Genomic DNA, 24,763 nt, shown 5'->3' with positions numbered 1-24,763 from the left:
GTGGCCACCCGGTGAAGGACGCTGGGGAATGTCATTAGCCAGCACCTGGGCTCTTTAGTGGGAAGCGGAGAGCGGGGCTGGGGAATTGGTTTCCATTAGGGCAGCAAAAAGCTAATTTGGCTGCTGCCGCTGCCATTAACCCCCTGCTCCCCAGCTCAGGCTCGGACTGCGACAGTCAGAGCTGGCGAGGTGAGTGCTCCACCCAGCTTTTCCCTTCGCGGGGCTGGCCAGAGCCAGGGATGGGACCGTGGGGATGGGTCCTGAGGATGCAGGTGCCCAAGCAGAGCTGGGGGCTTGCTTGCTCTCCATGGCTGGAGGGGACGCGCATCCTGCTCTGTGTCCTTCCCCTGTCCTGGTTATCCCCACTGCTGCTTGAGGCCAGGGAGGGCCACGGCTGCTCCCTCCTGCCTCACGGCCTGGGCACCCACTCGCCCTGGGGATGCAGTGCGCAGTCCCCAAGGTGCAGGGGATGCCCCGGCACCACCAAGGCCTGCGCTCCTTTTACCCTTGCTGTGTGAGGCTAATGCTGGCTGCTTCAGCCACCCTCCAGCTCCCAAGGCATGCACCAGGCACCTGAGTGTGAGGGCTGCAGCCTCAGCAAGTGCTAATGTACCGTATCGATCCCCGGAGGCCACCCGAGCAGGGTGGTGGCAGAGGAGGAGGATGGATGCCCTTCGGCTGCCTCTGAACGTGCTGTCCCTGCTAGGAGCATGGGGCCCTGCGTGTGCCCAGCTGCGCCCCAGGTCTGTCCCCATGGGCACAGGCGCTGGGGACTCCTGAGGCCTGGGACACCCTGGGGCTCCCACTTCACTGCTGCAATCGCCCTTAGTGCCTCCTGCAGCACCCAGCTGGCTGTGCTGTGCCTGGGGACACAGCCAGGGGCTTGGCCAGGCTGGTGGGGACGGGATGGGGAGGGGGCACAGCCTGACTATGATGTCCCTTTGCAGGGCTGAGCGTGCGACAGCAGTGATGCTGGCAGACCCCTGCTTCCAGCTGCGCTCCATCCAGTACCTGCTGGGCCACACCGAGCCCTCAGCCCTGGCGGCTGCTGCCCCGGCCACCGAGAAGCGCCATTTCTCCCTGAACACATGTGAGTGTCCATGCTGGGCTGGGGAGCTGGGGCTGGGCTGTGGGCTGTGCCCTGACCCCATGGTGCGGCCCCAGCAGTGGCACTCAGGTCAGGGCTGTCCCCAGCCTGACATGTCCAGGTTGTTGCCTGCTTTTGGTGGCAGTTTTGTCCCCTTGCAGCACCCTTGGCTGCATTCTCTGAGTCAGTGCCTGAGCCCAGGGAGGTTTGATTTTGCAGCAGGAGTGTGCCCAACCCCCCAGCTGCTGTCCCCAATGAGGAGCCCTGTCCTGGTTGCTTCCTGAGGGCAGCCGCAATCCCCCCTGCATCACCCAGCAGCCTCAGGGCGGGGAGAGGGGGGGGATTCATACACACATCACCCCAACACACATTTTTGGTCCTACAGACACAGAGTACATCAGTGCTGAGGAGCTGGCCAAGGTGGACAAGATGCTGAGCCACCTGAGTGAGGAGTCCAAGCAGGCAGCTGCCACCACGCTGGTGAGTCTCCCCTGCCCCTGTCCCTGTCCCCACAAGGCAGTTGCCAGACTGCTTGGGTGCAGCCACGGCACAGCTGCCATGCAGCTCTGAGGTGCCATGGCTTTTGCCACCGCCAACCGCCTGCTCGCCCCCTCCCCAGCCCACCAGCGAGGAGGACCTCTGCCCCATCTGCTACGCACACCCCATCTCAGCCATCTTCAGGCCCTGCTCCCACAAGTCGTGCAAGTGAGTAGCTCCTGCGTGCCCATGCCCCCAGCTCCCAGCACCATTGGGGGGGCAAAGGGTGCTCACACTTTTCTCCTGTCCCAGAGCCTGCATCAACCAGCACCTGATGAACAACAAGGACTGCTTCTTCTGCAAGGCCACCATCACAGGCGTGGACGACTTCACCAAGCCCGCCAGCTCGTAGCACCCAGCCCCGCACCTCGGGCTCCCCCAGCTGAGCACTGCGCGCTGGCTTCTCCCTCAGGAGCCCCCCTCCCGGGGACAGGCCAGGACCCAGCATGGGGCCAGGTTCTGCAGGGAGAGGCTGGCTCGGGGGGGCGGGGAGGGGGTGCAGATGGCAGGCTCTGGGGCCAGCACCCGCCCTTCTCCTGCCCTACAGGTCATTCTCAGGGAGGGGAGCCTGAGGCCTCGTCACCACAGCAGCCTCGCAAGCGGTGAGCGGTGCCTGGGCCCTGGGCCCTGTGTGTTTGGGCTCTGTTACTTTGCCCCTGGCTGGGGGCTGACTTGATGAAATGCAGCATTAAATTATTCTTCCTTATGTGGTGCCTTGAGACATGGGGAGGGGAAGCCAGGCTGGCTCTAGGAAGAAACCTGAGTGCTTGGGCTATACGCAGATGATGCTCAGAGGTAGGTGGAAGTATAAATATTTAATCCAGGCAGAGCCGAGAGTGGAGGGCGCACCGGGGGCTGCTACATGATGATGCGTGGCTCTGGTACAGACTCGGTGATGGACTTGTGCGGCAGCACGTTGGCCCCATTGAGGTAGAGCTCGTCGTTGACAATGACATCCTCGCCCAGCACTGTCACATTCTCCATGCGCACCTGCCCCAGAGAGCCCAGTCACACCTGGCCCGGTTCAGGGCACAGTGCCATGCTCCTGCCCCCAGGCGCACCCCAGCTGCCCTGCAGCCACAGCCTGGGGTGGCAGGAGGAGACAGGAGGGCAAGATGCCTGACCCCCCCCCAGGGCCCTGCAGCACCCACGTCCTCACCCACTGCCCCACGGAGCAGCTCCAGCCCACAATGCAGGACTCCAGCCAGGAGTGGGAGCGGATGCGGGCCCCTTCCAGCACTGTGCAGCGCTTGATGCGCACCCCGTCCTCCACCACCACGCCAGCCCCGATCGTCACGTTGGGGCCGATGACGCAGTTTGCCCCGATCTTGGCGCTGGGGTCCTGGAAGGAAGAAAGGCTGCACCAGGGCTGCGAGGCAGCCACAGCTCTCTGCACGGCCTGCAACGCTTAGCTGGCGTGGGGACAGGAGGGCACAGCTTGAGGGCCACAGCGAGGACAGCAGCGGGAAGCCGGAGCGAGCCTGTGAAGCGTGCCGGGGGCCGGCACTTACCACCAGCACATTCCCTACGACACCAGGCCCCGAGTGCAGCTTCTCGGGGTGCTGAGCCCGCAGCGCCTGCAGGTACATGCACATGCCCGTGAGGAAGTCTTTTGGCTGCCCGATGTCCATCCAGAAGCCTGCGGGGACAGAGCTGTGGTGACAGCCCCCGGGGGGGTTAATGGCGCGGGCAGGGGCAACGGTGTGGGTGGCACTCCCTGCCCGGGCAGGGCCTTACCCTGCAGCTCCATGGCATAGAGCTGCCCCTCCTGCGCCATGGCCGGGAAGATCTCCTTCTCGATGGAGGTGGGGCGCAGCTGCGGGGACGGGGCACGGGGCTCAGCGGGGGGCTCCCCTAGCCCCCAGCCCCCAGCCCGCAGCCCGGCCCCTACCTGGATGCGCCGCAGGATGCCGGGGCTGAAGATGTAGAGCCCGGCGTTGATCTTGTTGGACACGAAGACGCGCGGCTTCTCCACGAAGCGGCAGATGCGGCCCGTGTCGGCCTCGCACACCACCACGCCGTACTTGGCCGGCTCCTCCACGCGGGTCACCACCAGCGAGCCCTCCCCGCCGTGCTGCCGGTGGAAGCGGGCCAGGGCGGCGAAGGGGAACTCGCAGATCACGTCGCTGTTGAGCACAAAGAAGGGCTCCCCGCCCTCGGCCAGCAGGTCCCGCGCCAGCGCCAGCGGCCCCGCTGCCGGCCCGTCAGCAGCGGCACGGAGCGGGGCGAGCCCAGCCCGCGGCCCCCGCCCGCGGCCGCCCCCCGCCCGCCCCCCCGGCCCCGCCCGGCGCTACCTGTGCCCAGCGGCTCCTTCTCGTGCGACAGCGAGATGCGGAGGCCGAGCTGCGGGCAGAGCGGTCAGGGCCGGGCCGGGCCGCCCCGCCGCGGGGGCGTGCGGGGCGCCGGGGAAGGTGCCGGGGGGTCCCCCCCGCCCTTACCCGCTGCTCCTGCTCGCGCATGGCGGCCTCCAGCGCCTCGGACATGTAGCTCACGGCCAGCACCACGTGGCTGACGCCCGCCTGCCGCAGCGCCTCGAGCTGGTGCAGCAGCAGCGCCTTGTTGCAGAACTCCACCAGCGGCTTGGGCCGGCTCAGGGTCAGCGGCCGCAGCCGCGTCCCGAAGCCGCCCACCAGGATCAGCGCCCGCATCCCCGCGCCCGCACCGCGACACGTCAGCGCCGCGCGCCCCGCCGCGTCACCGCCGGGCCGGAACACGCCCGCCAGGGGGCGGGGCCTCTGCCAGGCCCCGCCCCCCCGGCCCCGCGCCTCCCGCACGGCCCCGGGACCGGCCCCGCCCCTGCCCCCGCCCCGAGCCCCCCGGGCCCGCCCCCCGCCATGAGGACGGAGCGGGCAGCGCCGCTCGGGCAGGTGCAGAAACGCCGTTGAACGAGGGGGGCACACGGGGGAGCAGCACAGAGGGAGGCGGTGCGGGACCAGCCGGCACTGCCCGCACCACGGGGAGCCCCGGCAGGGGGGAGCCGGGCGGCTCCCGGCCCAGCACTGCGCTCATCTGAGGACAGAGCGGCTCCGGGGCGAGGCTGATGCAGGCAGGAGCTGACGGCGAGGGCCAGCGCTCCTCACCCCGCTGCCAGCCCTGGAGAGGAGGCGGGAGGCAGCCCCAGCAGGCAGCCCCCCCCATCTGCCCCCCCAGAGGGCGGCCTCAGGCTGAAGGCCCTGGCCCCAGGAAGAGCCTTGCCTGCAGCCTGGGGGACCAACAATGCACAAGAGGAAGGGATGAAATGGTCCAAAAGAAACCCGCTGCGGGGCTGGGGTCACAGTAACTGCTACAGGTACTAGTGCTAGCTCACGAGCTGAGGGGGGCTTGGTCAGTGGGCGGAGGCAGAGCCCTGAGCCCCTGGGGTCAGTCCCAGTGCTGGCATGAACAAGCCCCAAGCTCAAGCACAGCTCCAGCCGTGCAGCGTGTCCTCACCCCGAGCAAGCTCTGCCATGGGCTGCAGTTGGTCGTTTTATTTCCACAGTTGGGTTGGTTATTCATAGTGCCCAAACAGAAGGAAAAGGCTGCATGGAAAGCAGAGGCCCATCGGCAAACCCCAGGGCAGAGCTAGCGTGCAGAGCAGCGTGCCTGCTGCTCCCCATCAGTTCCACAGCTGCTGCTGGCCATTTCTCCAGCGCCCTTTCCACATAACCTAAGGGAATATCAAAACATAGGCTCCTCCAGGGGCTCCCGAGACAGGATGCTACTCAAGCCCCAGCTCCAACTCCCCCAAGAGCCCTGCGCTGCCCTGCTTTCTCTGCCCCAAGGCCAGGCCCTCCCTCCAGTACACACACGTAAGGAGCAAAGAACCAGGCCACCCAACACCCTGGAGGCATCTCTGGAACCTCCTCCAGAAGGCAGAGCTAATGTGGTCAGAACCAGCTGGTCAGCACTTCCACCCTGCCTCCCCTCAGCTCTTCTATCCAAGTACATTTAAAAAACAAGGGAGCAATAGAGTTGTTTTTAAAAGGGAGGTGTCTGTTTTTTCCTGTGCTAGGAGGTGGTCCTGTCGGCTCCAGTCACCAGGACAAGAGGCTGTGGCCCAGGGCTACTGGTTTTCTTCACGCATCTGTTCCATGATGTTGATGAGGCTCTCCAGCCCGAATACATAACCCATGTCAGGTCCATCATGCACAGTGGGGTCATCACGGAAGCCTTTGAAGGTGCTATGTGCAAAGTCAATCATACGCACGTCCACCTTGGGCTGGGTCGAAGAGTCGGGCTCTGTGCTGCCGCCCTCCTGAAGGTTCTCTGGGAGGGAGCTGTCCGTTCGCTTCAGGCGCGTCTCTGGCTGGATATCCACAAATGTCCCTGACCTGTTGTCCTTCCCATCGTAAATGATGAGAAGGGAGCTGGAGTAGAAGCGGTAGGAGGCCTGTCTCTCCAAAACCGCTTTCAAGCTTCGGAGTTTGGTGAGGACAGGCTCAAAGAGGTCCTTGCGCAGCTCTACGCCGTTGTGGAGATAGTGGTAGATGGCATTGCGGAAGCCCTCGATGGAAAGACCACGTCCATAGTATTTATTCCTGCATAAGTAATGCCCTGTGTTCAGCTGATAGACCTAGAACATCAAAGGAAATACACATCAAGTGGGGACGCCAGGCTAAGGCAACACACAGAGCCCAAAGCTGTCCCGTATGGACAGGGCAGAGGGAGCCCCATCACCACACCCAGGAGCGAGCAAACAGCTCTGCAAGCTCCCTGAATCCCGAAGCAGCTCACGTGTGCATGACCAGGGTGTCCAAGCACTGGTCCCATGACACCCACAGGTGAGCATCCCCAAAGCAGCACGCCACAACAGACCCCAAGGCTCAAAAAGCTAAGTTTTTCAATAAGCAGCTCAGACAAGTCCCCTGGCAGCAGGAGCCATGTACGTCCTTGCCATTAGGATGTGGCATGTGATTAATGCAGGGCCCTCACTGCTTCAGAGTCTGCGGGCAGAGATCTGGATTACAAGATACTTCTGCTGGTGGGGAAAAAGATCAACTCTGTTGTGCAACAGCACCAGCAGCAAATCCTTGTACTCACGGTGTAGCACCAAGAGACAATTTTAAGTCCCAGTACAGTACAGAAGTAAACGTCAGATGATGCTAGGACAGAAACAACACATCTCCCCCAGGCACTGCAATTCTAGCTTAACACCAAGCCAGAAGAACAGTTATTTTAGAAAACCCCCATGTTTTTCATGAACACCTCTGGATAAAGCAGGCCACCTTGCAAGAATCCTCTGTCCGAGGACTAGAAATGAAAACAAAAAGCTCATACCACAAACTCTGGTGTACCTACCTGAAGAGGAAGGCTAACTCAGCGCTCAGCAGAAAACACTAGCTAGGTAGCAGCTCTAATGGAGCTGGGGAAAGGATGTGCAGCACCTGCTGCAGACCTGGGGATTCCTACCTGCATGCCACACACTCGCACACCCAAGGTGGCAGAAGTGCTCTGCTCACACTTCTTCATCTGCCGAGCAGCCTTCTCCTCAGAGGCATCATCTCCATGCTGTCTGGTCCCCATCTTCAGATCAAGCACACAGGGAAACTTGAAGTGATGCACCACGTTCTCCAGCAAGAGGAACTCTGGGAGAGACGTCAAGGAGAGCTCAACTGTCAGAGATGCTGCTCCCCAGGGCAGCCAGGAAGAGGGACACAGCATGAGATAGGGTTGGGTGGCAAACAAATAGGAACTGAAGAAGAGAGAGAACAAACTGTTTGGGAAGGTGAAGAAAAAGGACAAAACCCAAGCAGTGGCACCCTGTAGAAGAAGTCAGCCTGGAAAGTGGCCTGCCCAGCACTAAGCAGGGGATCACATACAGGCACACTGGGCTCAGCAGGAGGAGCCAAGGAGCAGAATGCTAGTGTCAGAAAAGTCACAGTATGCTAAGAACTGGTGAAACGTTAAGGGAGAGCTTGGTCTACACCAATCTACAATTTAACCACACGGATACAGAACACAATCCCCACAGACCAAGAACTCGAGGCTCAAGAAAGATCCGCAGTGCTGCTGTTACCAACCTGCCCAGAACAGCAGCACTAACCAATACAGGGGGAAGAACTGGAGAGGCTACAAAGGCAGGAAACAGCAGCAACGGGAACCTTCGGTTACCACCACACACAATGGGCAAGCCTTCCAGCAGGGCACGACGCTGAGAACAAGCCACCAGAGCGAAGGAGTCCCAAAGGGGAAAAACAACTCTGAAGGCTGCCCTAAGGAGTAGGTCATGGTTTAACACATTGCGCTAAAATGGCAACGAGAGCACAGCTAGATTAAACTTGCAAGGAAGTTTAACATTTAGAAAAATCTATCAACAGCCACGTTTGATTTGAAAGAGGAACTTCATAAAAATAAGGAAGTGTGTTAAAAAAAGATAGGACAGCTAAAAAGAATTACTTCTCTGCCAGTGATGTGGCCTCTATTCAAAAATACAAGCTGGAGGCTCAAAGCACACGTTTGAGAATTGGAAAAGGAAGCCTACGCAGTTAAAATGTGGAAGAATAGAGCTATTAAAAGTGAGGCTGTTTCTAAGCAAGGAAAACAAAAATCAAGCTCCAGCAGGTGAAACAAAAACACAAGTTGGCAAGTTTGAAAAGGAGTACAAAGAGCAATTTGCAAAGGCCCAGAAATTAACCTTCTTCTGCCATGTGAAGCAGTTACTCAGACTGCCCGAAGGGTTTATAGTCAAAGCATGAAAGGAGCTGGGGGGCAGGGTGAAAGTAAAAAGGAGAGACCCCCAAAAGAAAAATTAACGTTGATATTTTATTGTGTTTAACAGGGAAGAGCTTTGGGAATTCCCAAGCCAAAATTCTAATTTCAAAGAATGGTCTCAAACTGAAGTGCAAAGAGGTTGCACGTCCAACAAAAACTGAAGAGTAACAGATCACCAGAACAGTCTCACCCAGAAGCCCTAGATGTCACAAGGCACAGCTACCTCCCTTATTAAACAAGATGCATTAACTCATTTAAAGCTGCCTTAGTTCCAGGAGACTAAAGGGAGGGTACTGCAATGCTGAGCTGCAGAGATACAGGAACTACAAACTGACAGAAGCCTATCTCACAGCTCAGCGGGATGCTGTACGGAAGAACAGATGCAGATGTGGATAAGTACAATTTATCAGGGAAGATCAGACACACCTTTTGTGAAAGTAACATCTCAAAAATATCCTGGGGTTCTTCAGCAACTTTGAGAAATAAAGACAAAGTATGAGACCAAATGAAATCTGCACGAGTATCAGGAGACATTTGACAAGATGTCTCAAAGAGGCTAAACGGCAGGCTGAGGACTAAGATGCTGACAGGGTGATAACTCGTCAGCAAACAAAAGAAAAACATCAGGATGCCTGACTGGTCTCACAGCCCGAGCCACTAGCAGGGTCTTTGTGTGGGGATCTACGCTAGTCAACAAGTGATCCAGAAAAGTGAATGGGATGGCAAATTTGCTCATATACTAAGTTACTCGAGGTTGCAAAGATGAGGAGCAGTTATGAAAAATCCCCAAAAGACCTTAGGAGACCGACTTGGTCACTAAACTGGCAGACAAAGTTCTCTGGAGTTAACATGCAAGATGATAAACATAAAAGGGAAAAGACTTTTAGCTTAATGTATGAAGCACTGGGTTTTGAGACCACTGTTATCAGTCAGGAATGAGATGTTGGGGCAACAAAGCAACATTTACAAGAACATGTGTTACAAATCATGAGGAAATGGAGACAACATCATTACGTGCCAGTGGAACTCTCTGGTTCACCAGTATCTTCGGTACCATGTGCAGTTCTGGTCACCATCTCCAGAGGGATACAGTAGGACTGGAAGAGACTCAAGAAAGGTGACAAGGACAATCACAGCTCCTTCCCAAGGAACTGCTGCACAGCCTAGACCTGAATCTGCTGTCAGACCTTGCCCGACATGAAAAACCGTCTAGTTAAGAACACACAAACTGACTCAAAAGGTGGTCCAGAAAGGGAAGAAAACATGGCAACTGGCCAGAAACATGGCTTCTGAGCATCAGTGTCATGCTGACACCAGCGAGGCCTAGCTGCCTCAAGCACAAACACATCGGCCAGCACAGCAGCAGCAACCTGACGCACTCAGTTCACTTCCCAAAGGATACTGTAGAGTTTTCGGTCCTTGGACTCTGACCGCATGCGGCTCAGCTGCTGCTTATGACAGCGCAGGCTCCAGGGATTATAGCTGATTTTTTCAGAGCTCAGACCACTGTTCCCATCCAACATCTGAAATGGAACATCTGAGTGGATGTGCATGTCCACCCTGGGACTCTTTGTCTCCTGGATGTTGCTGGTATAAAGACAGAACAAGGTAGCCTGTTAGAATCCATATATTCTCCAGATACTTACAGCAGTCACGCAATTCCCTCGCGCAGTAGCATCTCCTGTTCCTTCTCCTTCTGCGCACCTCACACTATCCAAACCCACCAGCTTCTTACACAGCAAATCCTTGCTAACATCCCAGGATGTGGACCCATCCTCATTAACCTTGGGTTAATAACCAGATGGACTTAAGAGTGTTTGAATTTGTTTCACAGGTTTTTGGTTCCACATCCAATTAACCTTCCAAGGGTCATCCTGCATCAGAAGCACTTCACTTGGATGAGCTTGTCTTGAACTGGGCACAAGTCAGGACTGTTTGCACTGCCACAGTATGCTGGGATAGTAAGTGCAAGACAACCTAGCAACTGTATGGAAGTGTATGACACCCTGAACAAAAGGATAACCAAAGCTGAAGGGTTAAGACATTTTCCACTTGTCACGTCATGACTAGACCCTCAAAACTTTTACCTTTCAGTGCTGTCACTGGCCAGGCCAGGTTTTTCCTCCTTGTGCTCAGTGCCGCTGCTTGATCTGTGAAGACTTCGACGCGAGTGCTTGCGTCGTGGCTGGTCCCTCTCTGGCATGTCATCCTGCTCCAAAGCCTCGTTCTCCACGTAAGGATACGCTACCAGATTGATGTAGCCGTCGCTGTCTCCCTCAAAACAGACAGACACTACACCTGCCAGAAAGAAGCGACATCAGCACAGTTTTTCAGGGAGGAATACACAATCGCTAGCTTCCATGTGTTCAACAGCATAGAGGAAAACAGCTCACAGAGCAGCGAGAGAAATCCAGAGCAATTAAATGAGGTTTAAGATGGCAAAGGGGAGAATCCAAATACTTTTAACACAGCACAGAGAAGAAAACCTCCCAAACAGTGTCCTGCATCACTACTGGAGCAAACAGTCCACAACAGTGGTAGCAGCTGTGCTATCCACCCAAAACTGTGCACATGAGGCTCGTAGCCCTGAGTGCTCACACCCTACTGAGCTGTGCTACCAGAAATGCAGCTGGAAGGCTGAGGGGGTCTGGTCGTTCCCCTCTGTTCAGTCCTGCAGCACTCAATAAAACAAGGGATGTCGATAAATGAGGTCCCAGGGCTTCCTAGTGGTAAAAACAGGACGTCCTGGAAGTACACTACCTCAGCCAGGTGAAGGCAAACCCATCCATGTGTGTCCTGTCCAATTTTACCTTCTGTAGACTCCTGAAAAACACCATACTCCAAGAAAAGATACAGATCTTTCATGGCACCAGTTCTGAATATATCTAGCTGACCAGCCATGAAGCACAACACCTGGCACTTTCGGTTAGTGTTGACATCATCTTAGGGATACCTCCAGCCCTGAAAATGAGGTGATCAACATCTCCTAACTTGCAATGACAAAATCTTTCATTCTCTTGACACCAGCGTCAAATAGCTGCCAGGAATATCAGATACTACGTGTGCTGAACACAAAGATTCACCACAAAAGTGATGAAACAAGTCTAAGAAGGCTCAGCACAAGTTCAGAGCAGTTCAGGACTGCAGTGTGTCACTACATAAATGCCCTTCCAAGTGCTCTGGCTGCCTGGACGTGCTCCTCAAGCTGCCCCTGTGAATGGGCAATTATACAGTATCATGAGTGATCAGACAAGGAACATCATCCCCGACATTGTCACTTCGAGGACCAGCAGGAAACTGCACAAGAGCCTCAGATGAAATCCCATACCATGGTGCCTGCCCTCTGCCCTCAGGCAACCAGGAAGTATCGCACTTCAAGACGACAGGCCTCTATCTGGGCTATCAGCTTCGTCAGTTTTAAACTGATCTCCCAAGGAAAGCCTGATATCACATCGATTCCAGTAACTCCACAAGTTTCAGCTGGAAGTTCAGATGGGTCACCAGAGCACCATATGGACCCAGAGCGGCTGGAGGGCCTGTTGGAGAGGCTACCTTTTGTTCGCTCTCTGCGTACAGACAGGCAGGTAAGTTGACACTGCTTTGAGACCTTCAGGCTGCAGCCAGATCAAACGGCCAGACCTTGAACAGATGGTGGTCCCAGCTGTCTGGGGAGCACGGGCCTACCGACACCACACAGAGACAAAGAGGCAGAGGCAACATGAACACCAAGTCCCCCAGAAGGCTCCCAGCCAGCGTGACTGTCCTGAGTACAAGCACACGGCCAAAAGCCTGTCGAGCTCCTGAAAGGCACAGGTGAGCTGCCTACCTCCTACAACGACACAGACACTGGAAAATTCCATTCCTTCAAAGCAGCTGGGGACAAGGCTTCACCTCAGCTCTGGGAAAGGAAGCTGCTGAAGCAGCAAGCGTTTCTGATATGGGTCCATAAAAGAGCTGGGATGAGGAAGTAGTAAATTATAAGACTGGAATGCACGAGGGCTCAGTGTATGACCCAACTTCTTTTGCTCAAGGTCAAGGCAATAACTGACAATTACTTGCTAGTAAAATTACTTTAGATACACATTCATAACCTTAAGCACCAGATTGCAACCGTAACACGTTAGTTTGTCTAGGAGGAGGAGCACATGAAGCCTAGCATGCCAAAAAAAAAAGACTTCCACCTTTCTAAAAAGCTCTTACCAAACTGCTAACCTGCAAAAGATACAAGTAACAAACAAAACAAGACAAAGAGATAGCAACACATCGGCAGCTCCAGCAAAATGAGAGGAACTGCATTCTGAAACGACACCAGGCCTCACCTTTGTACTCAGGTGTGAACTCCTTCATTTCCGGGGGCAGGGATTCATAGAAGCGCTGTTCTCTGGTAATGAGTGGCTTGCAGACAGTGTGGTCATCGTAGCGCATCATGCTGCTGTGGCCGCCCACCTGGTGAATGAAAGGCTCCAGCAGGACCCCCCGGTCTCCAGATCGAGTGGCATTCTTGCCATGCTTGCCCACTTCCATGGTTTGACAAACACACATTGCGTTGGGCACCAGTTGCACTCCTGGAGCATGGGGAGAGCCACATGGGCTGGGAGACGCAGCTCAGCAGCGGTCAGGCAGCCACAAGGCAAAAATCCTGGCTGTCCACTTTCTTACGATGACCTGAAAAAGCAAAGGAGATTCCTGTAAATGGAAGACCACTTCCATTCACTCCTCATCCCCTAGGAAAGTCTCTAGCATTTATTTATAACCACAGCTGCCTCTCTTCCCTTCTTTGTTTACTTCCCATTTGCTCCAGCATGCTCCTCACCATCTCTTTAACCTTGTAGGTTACACAGGCTGGGAGGCAATCTCACATACAGTTTCTCCAACAGGGTTGACAAAAGACAGGGAAACAAGGAACTCTGAATATTCTGAGCCTCACATCTTTAGAAAATACTATTTCCTTCCTTCAGTTCATTTTGTCATTAAGGCAGTGTGGTAATAAAGTGTAAACTGTAAGCTAAAGCACTAGTAAAGCCAAGCCCACAACTGTCTGCCTGCCAGTAACAGAGCTAACACAGGCAGAACATCCCAAGGTTCTCAACCCCATTCCCTGTGCCTCTGCATTTTGAGGATCTAAATGACTAAACTTGTGTTCACTTCCTACCATAACGCCGTTTCCTCTTTTTCATATTCGCTTCTCTAAGCTGTGACACGACAGGTTCTCAGAACAAGCATGCTGCACTCGTTCTGCCATCGTGCACTCGCTGTATTCTAAATGGCTTCCCCTCGGATCCTCTCCTTTATTGCTGAGCCCTTCAGGACAGCAACTGTTTCCCGATGCTTCTACCTCCTCACACAGTAGGTCTGGGCTTTATAGAGGTAGGCAAGAGGGATTGTTAAATCTAACTGAGAGCAGAAGTGCTTTGGAGAAAACAGATGCTCTTTAAATGTTTGCCAACTGCCCAGCACAGCCACAGGATAATGGAAAAGTAAAACTATCCAAATTCTCTCCAGATGCTTTGCCCTTTCCTAGCTGTCCCTGGGGCTGCTGGGGAAAACTCCACAGGATTTCCTCACAACAGGGAACTATTTGAAGTCTTTGGTACAAGAATGACACGGCAACTTCAGTCCCTGAACTCATCAAATTTCCAGTTTCTTAGCACGGTCACATCCAGGGACAATAATTCAAGACTGAGGGGTCCGGCAGGCCTGAGCACGGCTCAGGCTGTTCCTCAACCGGCCACGGGATGTCCCTGCAGCCACACAACCCAGCCAGACGGGGACGTGCCAGGATCAGAAAGTTCCCTCTTCTCCCATTCAACAGTGGGAAAGATGCAGCTCAAGAGATCCTGAAACTAAGGGTGCCACTTCATAACGTTTAACCCAATCTAACCCAAAAGGTCCCAGCAACAGAACGCTTCTCTCTCCTTGTCAGCACATTCCCTCACACCGGATTTTGGGATAACGCGAGCGCACGTTCATTTGAGTTGAATCATCTCACTGATCCAACGGAAAACATGCCCTTCTGCGGTTAGATGACCACACAGCTACACCCGGTGTAAAGGGAACGATGGGAATACTCAGCTCGCTGGGGTGGGGGCTGGGGAGAAGAAAACATCACGCTTCAGAAATGTGGGTCTGTCTCTAACCTCACGTAGAGCCTGAGTCATACCACGAAGACAAAAACGCGCTGCAGATTTCTCTCCTCCCTCTTATTTGCTTTCCCAACAAGACAATTCTAGCAGCAGAGGCCTGCCTATGTGTTGTTTTTTTTAGCTGTTTGATGACAGTTAATAACCAAGAAGAAGCAAGGTGCCAGCACCTGCAACAGATCAGCACTTCACAGCTAAATGCTTTCCAGACTTGGATCTCCCCGTGCTTATTCAGCATCACCTTGGATTTGGTTTCTTTCATTTTGCCAGTGACTGAAGCTGAATTTTCAGTTGTTCCAAGCACGGGACAAGCTTTGCTTTACACCCTCCTGTAGTTTAAACTTCATGGGACGAGGGAGATGAGAGATTGCTGTGTGATAGCGGCAGTTATCATACCCAGGAGACACGCACATCACTTCCAGTTCTGGGACCGTTCCCAGCTTACGCTGAAATTTGAGTGCGAAGCGTCTCGGGGTCTATTTCACCAGTGACAGCAGGAAGTCCCAACATCCGCATCTGAGAGGAGGGAGATTATCTAAGCCTGCTCGTTAACCTCAGGCAGAGGTCACAAATAGCCAGGCAGACACACACGCCCGCCAAGGCCCCGGGGAGACCACTCTCACAGACAAGAGGCCGCAGGAAGATTTTAGTCACCAGAGCAAGAGAGGGAACCCCCGGCCTACTTCAAGAAAGAAGGCTGCTGAAAGCCGAGCAAAAACTAGGAATATGCTACCTGAATTGTTCTGAGGACAGCAGCAACCCACACCGGGGAGTCCCTCCAGCCTTCTCTGCTGCCTAGCTGAGAGATACCTGAGAGATGACTCAAGAGGTCCAAGGGTTCCAGGGAAAGTGATAAAGAGGGCAGGCTGCAGCCTCCAAGAAGTGTCCCAGGCCGGCTGCCAAGTATCCAGCCACCCCCAAGAAAATCACAAAAGGAGGAAACGGGCTTCACGCGCTGCTCTGGGGGCAGTCCTCTGCAGGCAGCTGCTCTCTTTTCCACCCGCAGAAGAGGAGCGTTGAGCACGCAGTCAGTAATCCCTGCATGTCGGTAAGGGCCACGCAGCAGCGGGGCAGAAAGTAACAGTATTTCTGCCAGGAGGGTACTCTGCATTTCCTCAGAAAAAGCATCAAATAGCTTCATCTGTCTCCTCATTAATTCCTTGCGACCTCCAAGGGAATTCATGTCCATGAAGCTGCAGTCCAGGGACACCGGTCCTCTGAGCCGCTAACCCTTCCACTAAAGGGCAGCTCAACACGACGGGTTACAAGTGTGTGGTCACACCCGTGAGGCAGTGACCGGCACACAGAAAGCCTTCTGTGGGCACGATGCAAGACAAGGAGCCGGGCACCAGGTGAGGAGAGTCCAAACCCCCCAGACTCCACCTCTTCATCCACACCCCCTCAAGAAAGCAGAGGGATATCCAGTATTCTCCTGCACACAAGCGTGAGAAATACTTTGTGGCCAGTAGCATTTCACAAAGTTTAAGCAGCAGCTAGCTACAAGGCTTGAGAAAACTGAGATGTTCTATCACGCAGCTCAGCAATATTCTTCAGAGCAAAGGGTTATTACTAAACATGGACACTTCCACAAATAAAGACAGAAGAATCCCAGCAGCTTCAAACAACTATAAAGCAAAAAAGCTATTTGATGGCCTAAATATTACTCATCCTTCCTCTGTTAAATAAAGGCACTGGTTCAACTATTTTAGCTGGCTCATAAAGTTCAGAGTCCTTCCAATTAGACTGAGACGTTGTGTGTAACCCCCACCACCGCGGGAGGGAGACCAGTTCAGCCAAGCACGTCTCTTGGTATTGTCCCGCGCTGCGACTAGAGGTCAAACAACAGGAAGAGAGCAAGGCTGGTTTAGCAGCCCTCCTCTCAGAGGCAGTCGGGGGAACAGATCACCCACTAGGCTGCACTTCCAGGGGGGGAGGTTCATGAGAAGTTACTGGTGACTGCACAAGGACACCCCACGTCTGACACTCCATTATCCTCCTCATTTAAAATACCCTTTACTGGAAGAGGACTGGCCCTACAGCATTTATGTCTAGATGCATACCTACTCCAAATCTGAGCTGCATGCCTCACGTTTCAAACACTTCTTTAGCAACACGGGCACAACGAGCAATAAGCTGCATCTTCTTGTACTGACAAAACCTTTTCAAAGAAAAAATCAGAAAGGGCAGGTAACTCTGCTGTTCATTACCGTGAAGGGGGGGTAAAGCCTCAGCTCCTGTGGCACTGCCCTTCAGCATGTGCCACTCCTCAGTAACAAACAGCGCCATGCCCTCCAAGATCCTGCTGGAGCACTCAAACGTTACTGACCCATGGCTGAAATCTCCACGTCTTACGAGGCCACCACCAGAATGGGGGAAATAACTCGCAGCAGCTGAGGGGAACCAGAGGGAGGGAAAAGCATCAAGCACATCCCCATGCATACGTGGGTATGGAAGGGCAGGGGCCAGACAGGACAAGGCTGAGGCACTTGTTCAGGGTTCCAGTTTTAAGCAATTCCAAACTTCAGGGCAAGACATCAGGTCTTGCAAAAACACACTAGCAAAGGTGCTCCATAACCAACCGCCTTAACTCGCATCGTGCTCCCAGTGCCAGTCCCCGTCCAGCTACACAAACGTCTGTGCCGATGCCAGGATGGAGGCAGCAGGATGATGGCACAGCTCCTGTGAGGTTACAGCTACCAGTAGAACACAGTCTGAGGGTATCAGCCCAGGAAAAAGGCAGTGGGAAGAGCAGGGATGGCTTCTTTGATGGTTAACTTCAGGTGACAGAGAAACTAGCCTCAGAAGTCACCGTGCACATGAGAGGTGGTGGCAGAACTTCCCTGCAATGGGTGCGAGAAGTACTGCAGGCAGCACATCAGGGTGCTGATGTTCCCACTCTTCACAAGCTGTCTTGTATGGGAATACTGGCAGTGCTTCATGACTCACTAGTAAAGCTATTTTCTGCCAAAATAAAGAGAACAAACATCTAAAATTGTGCTGTATTACGCAACAAGAGAGCTGACTGCATTGAGTACCATTGACTCGCCTTCATCACAAGCAGCTCATACATCTGTCTCTCCAAAAACACCTTGCTGCGGCTCCTAGGACTGTGACCTGCCCTCAGGACCTGCAGTGCTGAAGAGTAAGGGCAGGGAGGAGCCCAGAGCTGGGCCAAAGGCGAGGGATAAATACTGACCTGCTCACACCTGGTCATACTGACAGGCATTAAGACTTTCCCTTAACAACTCCAAAGCAGTCAGGAGCAAAGAACAGAAATAAAAAATACCAGCGCAGCAGGCAAGAGGACCATCTTGCAAGAAGGCATCTGGCCAGTGGGTGCCTGATGACTGCTTCTTGAGAACTAGAGGTGATCTTGCTGTCAAAGAGCAGCAGCAGCCACCACCCATGCTGAATAGCATTGTCTTTTCGAGTGATGCTGGACTGGGTGACCCAACTTTTACAGAAGAAAACCCAGTCTATGAAGGAACAGCCTCCCACTGTGCTGTGATCCAAGATCAGCTTCCCACAGGACAAAAACTGCCCCACGGGCCTGATACACATCAGCAGAAGACTGAGATGACTTCAAGGACCTCTGCACAGAGGAACAACCCTCCGAGAACCTGCAGCAACACTCAGGATGTAACCAGAAACATTCACATTCGGCCAGTCTGGCATCCTGGAAGCTACAATCCTTCCTGGTCCGCTCGAGTGCTTAGTTTTGGATCCTGAGCCTCCCCCGGATCTCGTTCAGTGCTTCGGCTACTACCAAATACAGCTCTTTTTGGAGACGCTGCCCTCACCCTGGCGAGCACGGCTCTACAGATCAAGGCCAGATAGCAGAACACTGTAACAACACATAAATCAAGAGCAGAACAAGTTTTAGGGAACATTGCTGCAGAAAGCCAGCTGAGGAAGAGCAGCACTTAACAGTGGAGTAGTGGGGGATGATCTACCACACCAGAGCACTCAGGCAAGAGGGCAAGAACCACTCTCAGGTGTGCTCCCCGTGTCACGAGCTCCACAAAAGCACGTTCCTTTCACCAAGTTTTCCTGTCAACAGGGCACAAACGCACCAACTGCTGAAGTGCACATCAGGAAAGAGCCTAATCTACTATGAGAAGGAGCTTGAGTGAACTTACAGAAAGGACCATGTGGAAAATAAAACTAAGCTTGGAGAGTGAGTCCTTAGGCATAGCCTGTGTTTGTCTTCCAGAGCTCTGAATGACAACTATTTGTGCCCTGCTCATATCCCATTAATCACAAAGCTTCATCACTTCTGCCAGTAGCCTGTGGAGTCCAAAAATGTTCTTTTTTGCTTCCTGAGAAAGGAGAGGAAGCCAAGCCTTTTCAGCTCCTCCTGAGGTCAAGCTATGCAGTCTTAACTACGGCTGGAGTGCCCAAAGCGCTCAGCAGAACGGGTGTACCTAGATCTGGGATTACAGAAGATTATTTTAGCTTCCTTTAGTTTAGAGGCCAGATCAGCAGGAACTGCAGAGGTCCTTTAACCATTACCTACACATAAAGCACAGCACACATCCAAGGAGTGATGAGGTGCTTGCTAGACCCGAGGCACAGACAACACTTGTTTTCATCACACTAGCACACTACTGTGATTGCTTCTCTTTTTTTTTTTTCCCCAAGAAGTCTTAGCACACGGCAAGGAATTAGGAAACATCTGTGTCAGTCTGCAACACACGGAGCAGGTGCTCTGCAACACTTTGCGAACACCTGTCACACTGCTGTCTGCAAGCAAGGGTAGCCAGGTGGAGGGGCTCAGATGGCCTCTTCCAGCTTGTGCTCCTATTTGGCTGGATGCTGGAAAAGGTGGCAGTGCTGCGATGACATCAGGCCTGGGAGCAGGAGAGGACAGCACATAAGAGGGATGATATTAACTGATTTAATTCCCTTGCTGCTCTTCTTACCAGGCTTCCCCTTCTTCACCAGAGAGACACAGCACATAGGCAGGAAGATGCAGGCTGCCCGGGGACCTGCCAGCCCTCCTCACTGCCATCCCTGCCGCTGCAGAGGGCAGGCTGGAGGAAGGGCCAGCCCCGGGCCAGTTATCTCCACTCCTTCCTCTCCAGTAGGCAGCGAGAGCTGAGAAGGAGAAAGCTGAGCTACTGAACCGCTGAGCTACACACGCACCCTGCCTCAGCAGCACAGGGCACCTTCCTGCTCTGTTCTCTGACACCAGCTATGGCCCAACCTCAGCTTCTAGAGCAGCAAGACCTGATCGAATACGTGCCCTAACAAGTCGTTGCTTTATCAGTACCAGCCCAGAGCATTTTCTTTGTCCAGTATCAGCTTTGTGTTTTAGTGGAGGGTTGAGAATATGACAAACACTTTCCAGAGAACAGTTTAGGGAAGATCAGTGCTTACGAGGCCTTGTCAGTCAGCTTTCTGTGCATTCACTTCTGGCTTCTCTTCATCTCATTTACAAATACACAGGTTCATTTTAAACTACTCCAACGCAAACTCTGCTGCTCAGCACAGCTACTCCAGCGGTCAGACAGTTGGAAAGGAACTTATTTTCAGCCATCACAGGCCACAAGAATCAACTTAACCCATCAAGGAAAAAAAAAATAACACTTCTTGAAGGGGCTCGTAGCAGAAAACTTATGAGCGGGGTCAACAGCAGAAAACTCTGGTCCTTCCATTCACAAAGTTTGGGGGAGGGAAATCAAAAATAGTCACGTTGATCTCATTAAAGACGCTTGGCTCAAAAACTAACTTGGAAAGAATTTGCAACTCAACTTCTAGTCTGAATAAGCAGAGGAAACAATTTTGTGTCCTGCCTCAAAAAATCTTATGTTTAAAGTTTTCATTAATGCTGGTAGCAAAGCATTCCTGCTCTTCAGTCACAGACCTTGTCCTCTTCCACAAGAATAAAGCTTAAATAAACCAGTCACATCCCTAAGGAAGTCCTGAAGGACTACAGGATCCTCCTGGTAACTCCACCCAGAATCCTCTCCAGTACAGGAAGAGAATGGAATAACCCTGCTGAGTTCAGCATGACAAGTACGTTCAGAAACGAAGCGCTTTCATGTCAGCTGCAGCTACCAAGTTCCACAGCCTCCACGGCATCAAAAGGTGAGAGCTGAGCAGGTGAATGCACCGCAACAGCTTGCTGACACAACACCCACCAACACATGAGTCAGTGCTGGCGGTGCTTGTGCTGAACTAGAGGACAAACACCCTGCGCAGCAAACCTCTGCTGGCAGAGAATCGGGAGGTGTGAGCTTGCGGTAACATGCACAGAGCTCAGCCAGGTGGGTGGCGCTGGGGAGGAGTGCTCCGTGCCAGAGGGGCTGCTCAATCAAACTGGTAAGAATTCACAGCAAGCAGGGGAGTTCAAAGTCTCAGGTTTGTGCCACGATGGGGAAGAGAAATACTGACACCTTGTTAGCAAGCTCCCACCCCACCTTCTCCAGGTTAAAAACATCCCAGAAGCCCCTGGAGGTGTCAAAGCTGGAGCCGAGAAGTCAGTTCAGCCTCATCACCTCCAGAGTAACGACTGGCTCCCGAGCTGAAAGATGCTGTCATCACACTGTGCAAGCAGCTCCGGAGCTTGACCTCCCACTCACACCTCCACACAGACTCGACAAGTAGGAATGGCTCTGCATCTTCGGCTGGTGTCCCTCGGGCTGCTAACGAGACAGCTGGAAAGCTGGTAGGAAGATAGGGAAGGATCCTCCCAGCTTGTGCAAGAACATGAGAAAATTCCAGTGAGGGCACCCAAATCCAGATGAGTGCGGCAACAGACAGTTTTCAGACTTAAGGTGGTTGACAGGAACCAGAACTAATGTTGATTTAATGCTTCTTACCTGCCACGCAAGGAAAGTGAAGCACAGAGGCTGAAGCGAGGATTCTGCAAGAGGAAAACTGTCAACCCTTGACTCAGAGCAAGACACGTATGAACCACTTCCAGAACTACCTTACAAGAAATTCTGAAAAGAAAAAGAATGAAATTAGAAGTTAAACAAGAAGTTTCATATACCCACTCTTTATAAACTTAGTTTTTACTTTCAGAACATGTAAAAACATTGCACTGGGGGGAAAAAATGGGTGTACAGCTAGTTCTCCATCTCTCTTGCTCTGAAATACCAGAGTCAGAAAACATGCAAAGGCATGATCTGCACAAGCAAAAGGTGCATGTTGATACTTTATTCATCCACCACGTTCTCCCCAGTTTGATAAGACAGGGCAGATTGCGGGGTGGGGACAACTGCTTGTTTTGGTTTCTCTTTAAAGCGATCCTCTACAATGAAACCAACTCAATCCAAATGCCTGGCTTCAAAAAAAAAAAAAAAAAAGAAATGATTTATGGGCAGACTTCTTTTGGCACCAACTGTGACAAACCAGTTTCTAATTCCTCCTTCAGCTATTTCTTCAGAGCATGGTTACACAGACAACCCTTTGACAGCTGCAGCAGCAGGAACAGTACCCTCCCACTCAACTCCGCTGTGCTGGTAGAACTGCTTGCAGCGAAACAAACCAGGGAACCAATTGAAGTTAAAAATAAACCAGCGTTTTGTTTTGTTTTGTTTTTAAGGATCACTTTTCAACTCAGGTCAGATCCACAATCTATTGTGCAGCTGTACAAACAGTTGTATCAGCACAAGGTGCCAGAACTGCTGATAGTTATCCCTGTGTCTAAAGCCAACATTTACATTCCCAGCTCAACTCTTATTTCACAGTTGCTGTAGAACAGGATTACTTACTGAACTGAACACGTATTTTATTGCGGCTGTTCGCAACTGCACGGAGGGTCTCTGAGACAAAATGAGGTCATGCTGATGAGTATCCTACAAGTATGGCATGGCTACCAAGTTCCCTTGAGCTGCTGCTTGTCTTAAGTTATATGTCATTTTGCAGTCTAAACACTGAAATAAATATAAAAACATGACTAAGAGTCACTGATGCGAACGAACAGCTTTGGGCCAAATTCTGAAACCAAACTCTCAGAGAAATTGCCTAACTATTAACTCTCTTGGTGATCTTCCGTTCAAATAAAAAACAAAAAAACTTCAAGCCTACGTGATGTGCAGATTCCCACTGTCTTGAAGACTGTGACATTCAAAGAGCAGGGAGTTGATCTGCAGCCTTACCAATCCTGAACCTGATTTTCGTACTTCCACGTAAGTCAAAGATGGAAAACCAAAATAAGCACTAGGCAATGATGAAACGCTAGCATACTTAAAAATGACCACAACAGAAAGACCGAAGGCTCTTTTCCCAAATTACCAGCTCAAACACTGCTTGAAACAAAACCAACTGAGAAACTGAAAATACTTCCCATTGGATGGCTGCTTAGCAACCTACTTGAAAGGTCTTCGTTCTCAGTTCTCTGCTTTCAGCTGGTGACAGGTACCCACATCAGACACATCACAGGCCATTATGTAAGGCTTTCTCATTGAGGAGACAACACAAAAGAATGAATAACTATTAAGATTTGACTTCTAGAGCAGGGTATGAGGCATGTTAATGAAACAGCTTCAAGAAACTGAGATTTCTACAGTTCCTGTTGTGTCTGCTCTAGAAGAGAAGAATCAGTCGCTAGGCTGTTCAGCAGCCTCGCTTTGTAAAAGATGTCAAATCAATCCATGAGGAGACAGAAAAACTAACAAAACCGGTATTTGGCAAATCTTGTTTTGTTCCTTAACACGCATCTCGGTGTATAGCTCCACAATGGCTTATGTAAAATCCAAGTCAGCATTCTTCAACCCCATCCTCTCTCCTGAGTCAGCAGTGGCACTCACCCGGATCCTGCTCAGAAACTAAGCTGGCAAAAGAGTTAACCTGAGGAAGAAAATAAATGTTTTTGCCAGTGTGGCTTCCTGAACTGGTTTAATGCCAATGCTACTGAAAGGAAAGGGGAGAATCATCCAGCAGAGAGGAAGGCACGCAGAGGAGAAGCAGTGCCAATGTTATTCAGCTTCAACTGTCCTGCAACCACGTGCTCAGAAGCCTCACCGTGACTTTAAAGAGACACGTTGCTGCTCCCAACAGAAAGGTCATTCAACACTTTCAACTCTCCCAACAGCTGCTTTCTACCAGCACTCTTGCTGACAGTTAGATTAAGGTCCTGATCTGGTAGGAAACTAGGTGTGCAACATAGAAAACAAAAGAAGCTCCTTGTCTAAACCAGCTGGGTCAGGTCTGGCCCAGCCCGACAAGGTCCTAACAAATCTGAACCCCGTGGTTCAACAGACCCAAGAGCATCAAAACACAGACAGGAAACCGACTAAACGTAGGGGAAGAAATGCTAAAGCTCAACTTCAAGTAACTGTGAAGCTGCACTCTTACTCATCACAGTCTTGCTGTGAAATTTTGCCTAAGTAACATTTATATAAAAACAAACTTCCGTACAGAAGATTTAAATTGCATATAAGAAAATGAACAGTTAATTCTTCACACTAAGTTCTCACAACACATCATTAACACTCCCAACATCCTATTTCCTCAAAAATAAATCTGATTTATTTGTTGCCAGCATTACTTCCAGAGCAAGAGAGCTACTAAAACATATGTATATAGGTGAGAGTGAGAAACAGCCCGCTGTGTTTAACGAAGGCATGGCAAACAGCAGCAGCATGTGCAAGCAGCACTGAGGAGCAAAGCCAGGAGAATCAGCGACAACAACATTATACAAACAACGCTGATTCATGAACAACAAAAAATTCTTAGAAACTGCTGCCTGGGCTATGTCTGTCATACCCAGAGAGGGGACAGCTCTCCAGGTATGCTGCAGTGATGCTGAAGGTGATGTGAAGCTGGAACTAGCAATTCATCCCCTACCTCGCCAAAAAGGGGTCTCGTGCTCTCAGAAGCACTCCAAAAGCTGCGTGCACATACCTCTCGTCTGCTGGAGACCTCGCACTTCACCATTTGCTGCACACTGCAGTACCTTAATGCTAGTGACATTATAGGTCATTATAGGCTCAGAAGAATTTCGCTTATTCCTAAGGTATGTTTGACTTTAACCTGAAACCGTTTCCACATGACCGACACCTGTTTTAGCTAGCTCTTGGCACTGCTCGGAACACCTACCTCTGGACACAGCCTTGATCAAACAGGGCATTCCTGGAAGACCTAGTTATACCTCACGGGTACTGCAAATCCAACTTCTGCAGGTCATCTTCTGCCATTTAGAGGTCATTACACTGAAGTCCGGGCTACTTGCATACAATTCTCTCCTCCAAAACTCAGAACTAAAGCTGTGTCTCTCTCTTGAATATGCAAGACAGTTTCTAGCACTACTGTAGCTGGACAACCTTGCACAAGAGTTCGGTTTTTTCAAAGCGAACAG

The 24,763-nt window shown here is 52.2% G+C and overlaps 3 protein-coding genes across 6 annotated transcripts in view; 1 reads left to right on the top strand and 2 right to left on the bottom strand.

Moving 5' to 3' along the window:
- The window catches only part of RNF123 (ring finger protein 123), a 47,635-nt gene extending 45,305 nt beyond the window's left edge, over positions 1-2,330 (top strand). The window contains exons 34-37 of the mRNA XM_035337634.1: positions 948-1,090; positions 1,473-1,567; positions 1,707-1,792; positions 1,877-2,330. Coding sequence (XP_035193525.1) covers positions 948-1,090; positions 1,473-1,567; positions 1,707-1,792; positions 1,877-1,976 — 424 coding nt within the window. The 3' untranslated portion in view covers positions 1,977-2,330. The remainder of the gene's footprint in view (positions 1-947; positions 1,091-1,472; positions 1,568-1,706; positions 1,793-1,876) is intronic.
- A 90-nt stretch (positions 2,331-2,420) lies between these two features.
- Positions 2,421-4,325, bottom strand: GMPPB (GDP-mannose pyrophosphorylase B). The gene is made up of 7 exons (XM_035337637.1): positions 4,063-4,325; positions 3,919-3,967; positions 3,516-3,817; positions 3,362-3,440; positions 3,136-3,263; positions 2,784-2,966; positions 2,421-2,614 (listed from the first exon to the last, which is right to left on the bottom strand). Exons 1-7 carry the CDS (start codon positions 4,270-4,272, stop codon positions 2,483-2,485), a joined length of 1,083 nt encoding a protein of 360 aa, XP_035193528.1. The 5' UTR covers positions 4,273-4,325; the 3' UTR covers positions 2,421-2,482.
- Positions 4,326-5,575: 1,250 nt separating this feature from the next.
- IP6K1 (inositol hexakisphosphate kinase 1) overlaps positions 5,576-24,763 on the bottom strand; it is a 35,262-nt gene continuing 16,074 nt past the window's right edge. Inside the window, exons 1-7 of one of the 4 annotated variants that reach the window (XM_035337734.1) lie at positions 19,834-19,958; positions 18,408-18,504; positions 12,634-12,979; positions 10,402-10,612; positions 9,717-9,901; positions 7,013-7,188; positions 5,576-6,176 (exon numbers count right to left, since the gene is read on the bottom strand). In XM_035337734.1, the coding sequence (XP_035193625.1) occupies positions 5,667-6,176; positions 7,013-7,188; positions 9,717-9,901; positions 10,402-10,612; positions 12,634-12,856 (1,305 nt within the window). In that variant the 5' untranslated portion in view covers positions 12,857-12,979; positions 18,408-18,504; positions 19,834-19,958 and the 3' untranslated portion in view covers positions 5,576-5,666. Of the gene's footprint in view, positions 6,177-7,012; positions 7,189-9,716; positions 9,902-10,401; positions 10,613-12,633; positions 12,980-15,187; positions 15,557-18,407; positions 18,505-19,833; positions 19,973-24,763 lie in introns of those variants that run through there. The other 3 variants (XM_035337735.1, XM_035337737.1, XM_035337733.1) reach the window with 3 other exon arrangements.

Source organism: Oxyura jamaicensis, chromosome 12, assembly GCF_011077185.1.
Source record: "Oxyura jamaicensis isolate SHBP4307 breed ruddy duck chromosome 12, BPBGC_Ojam_1.0, whole genome shotgun sequence".
NCBI classification, from domain to species: domain Eukaryota; kingdom Metazoa; phylum Chordata; class Aves; order Anseriformes; family Anatidae; genus Oxyura; species Oxyura jamaicensis.
Note: the sequence above shows the minus strand (reverse complement) of the source record. Positions and strands in the feature narration are given on the sequence as shown.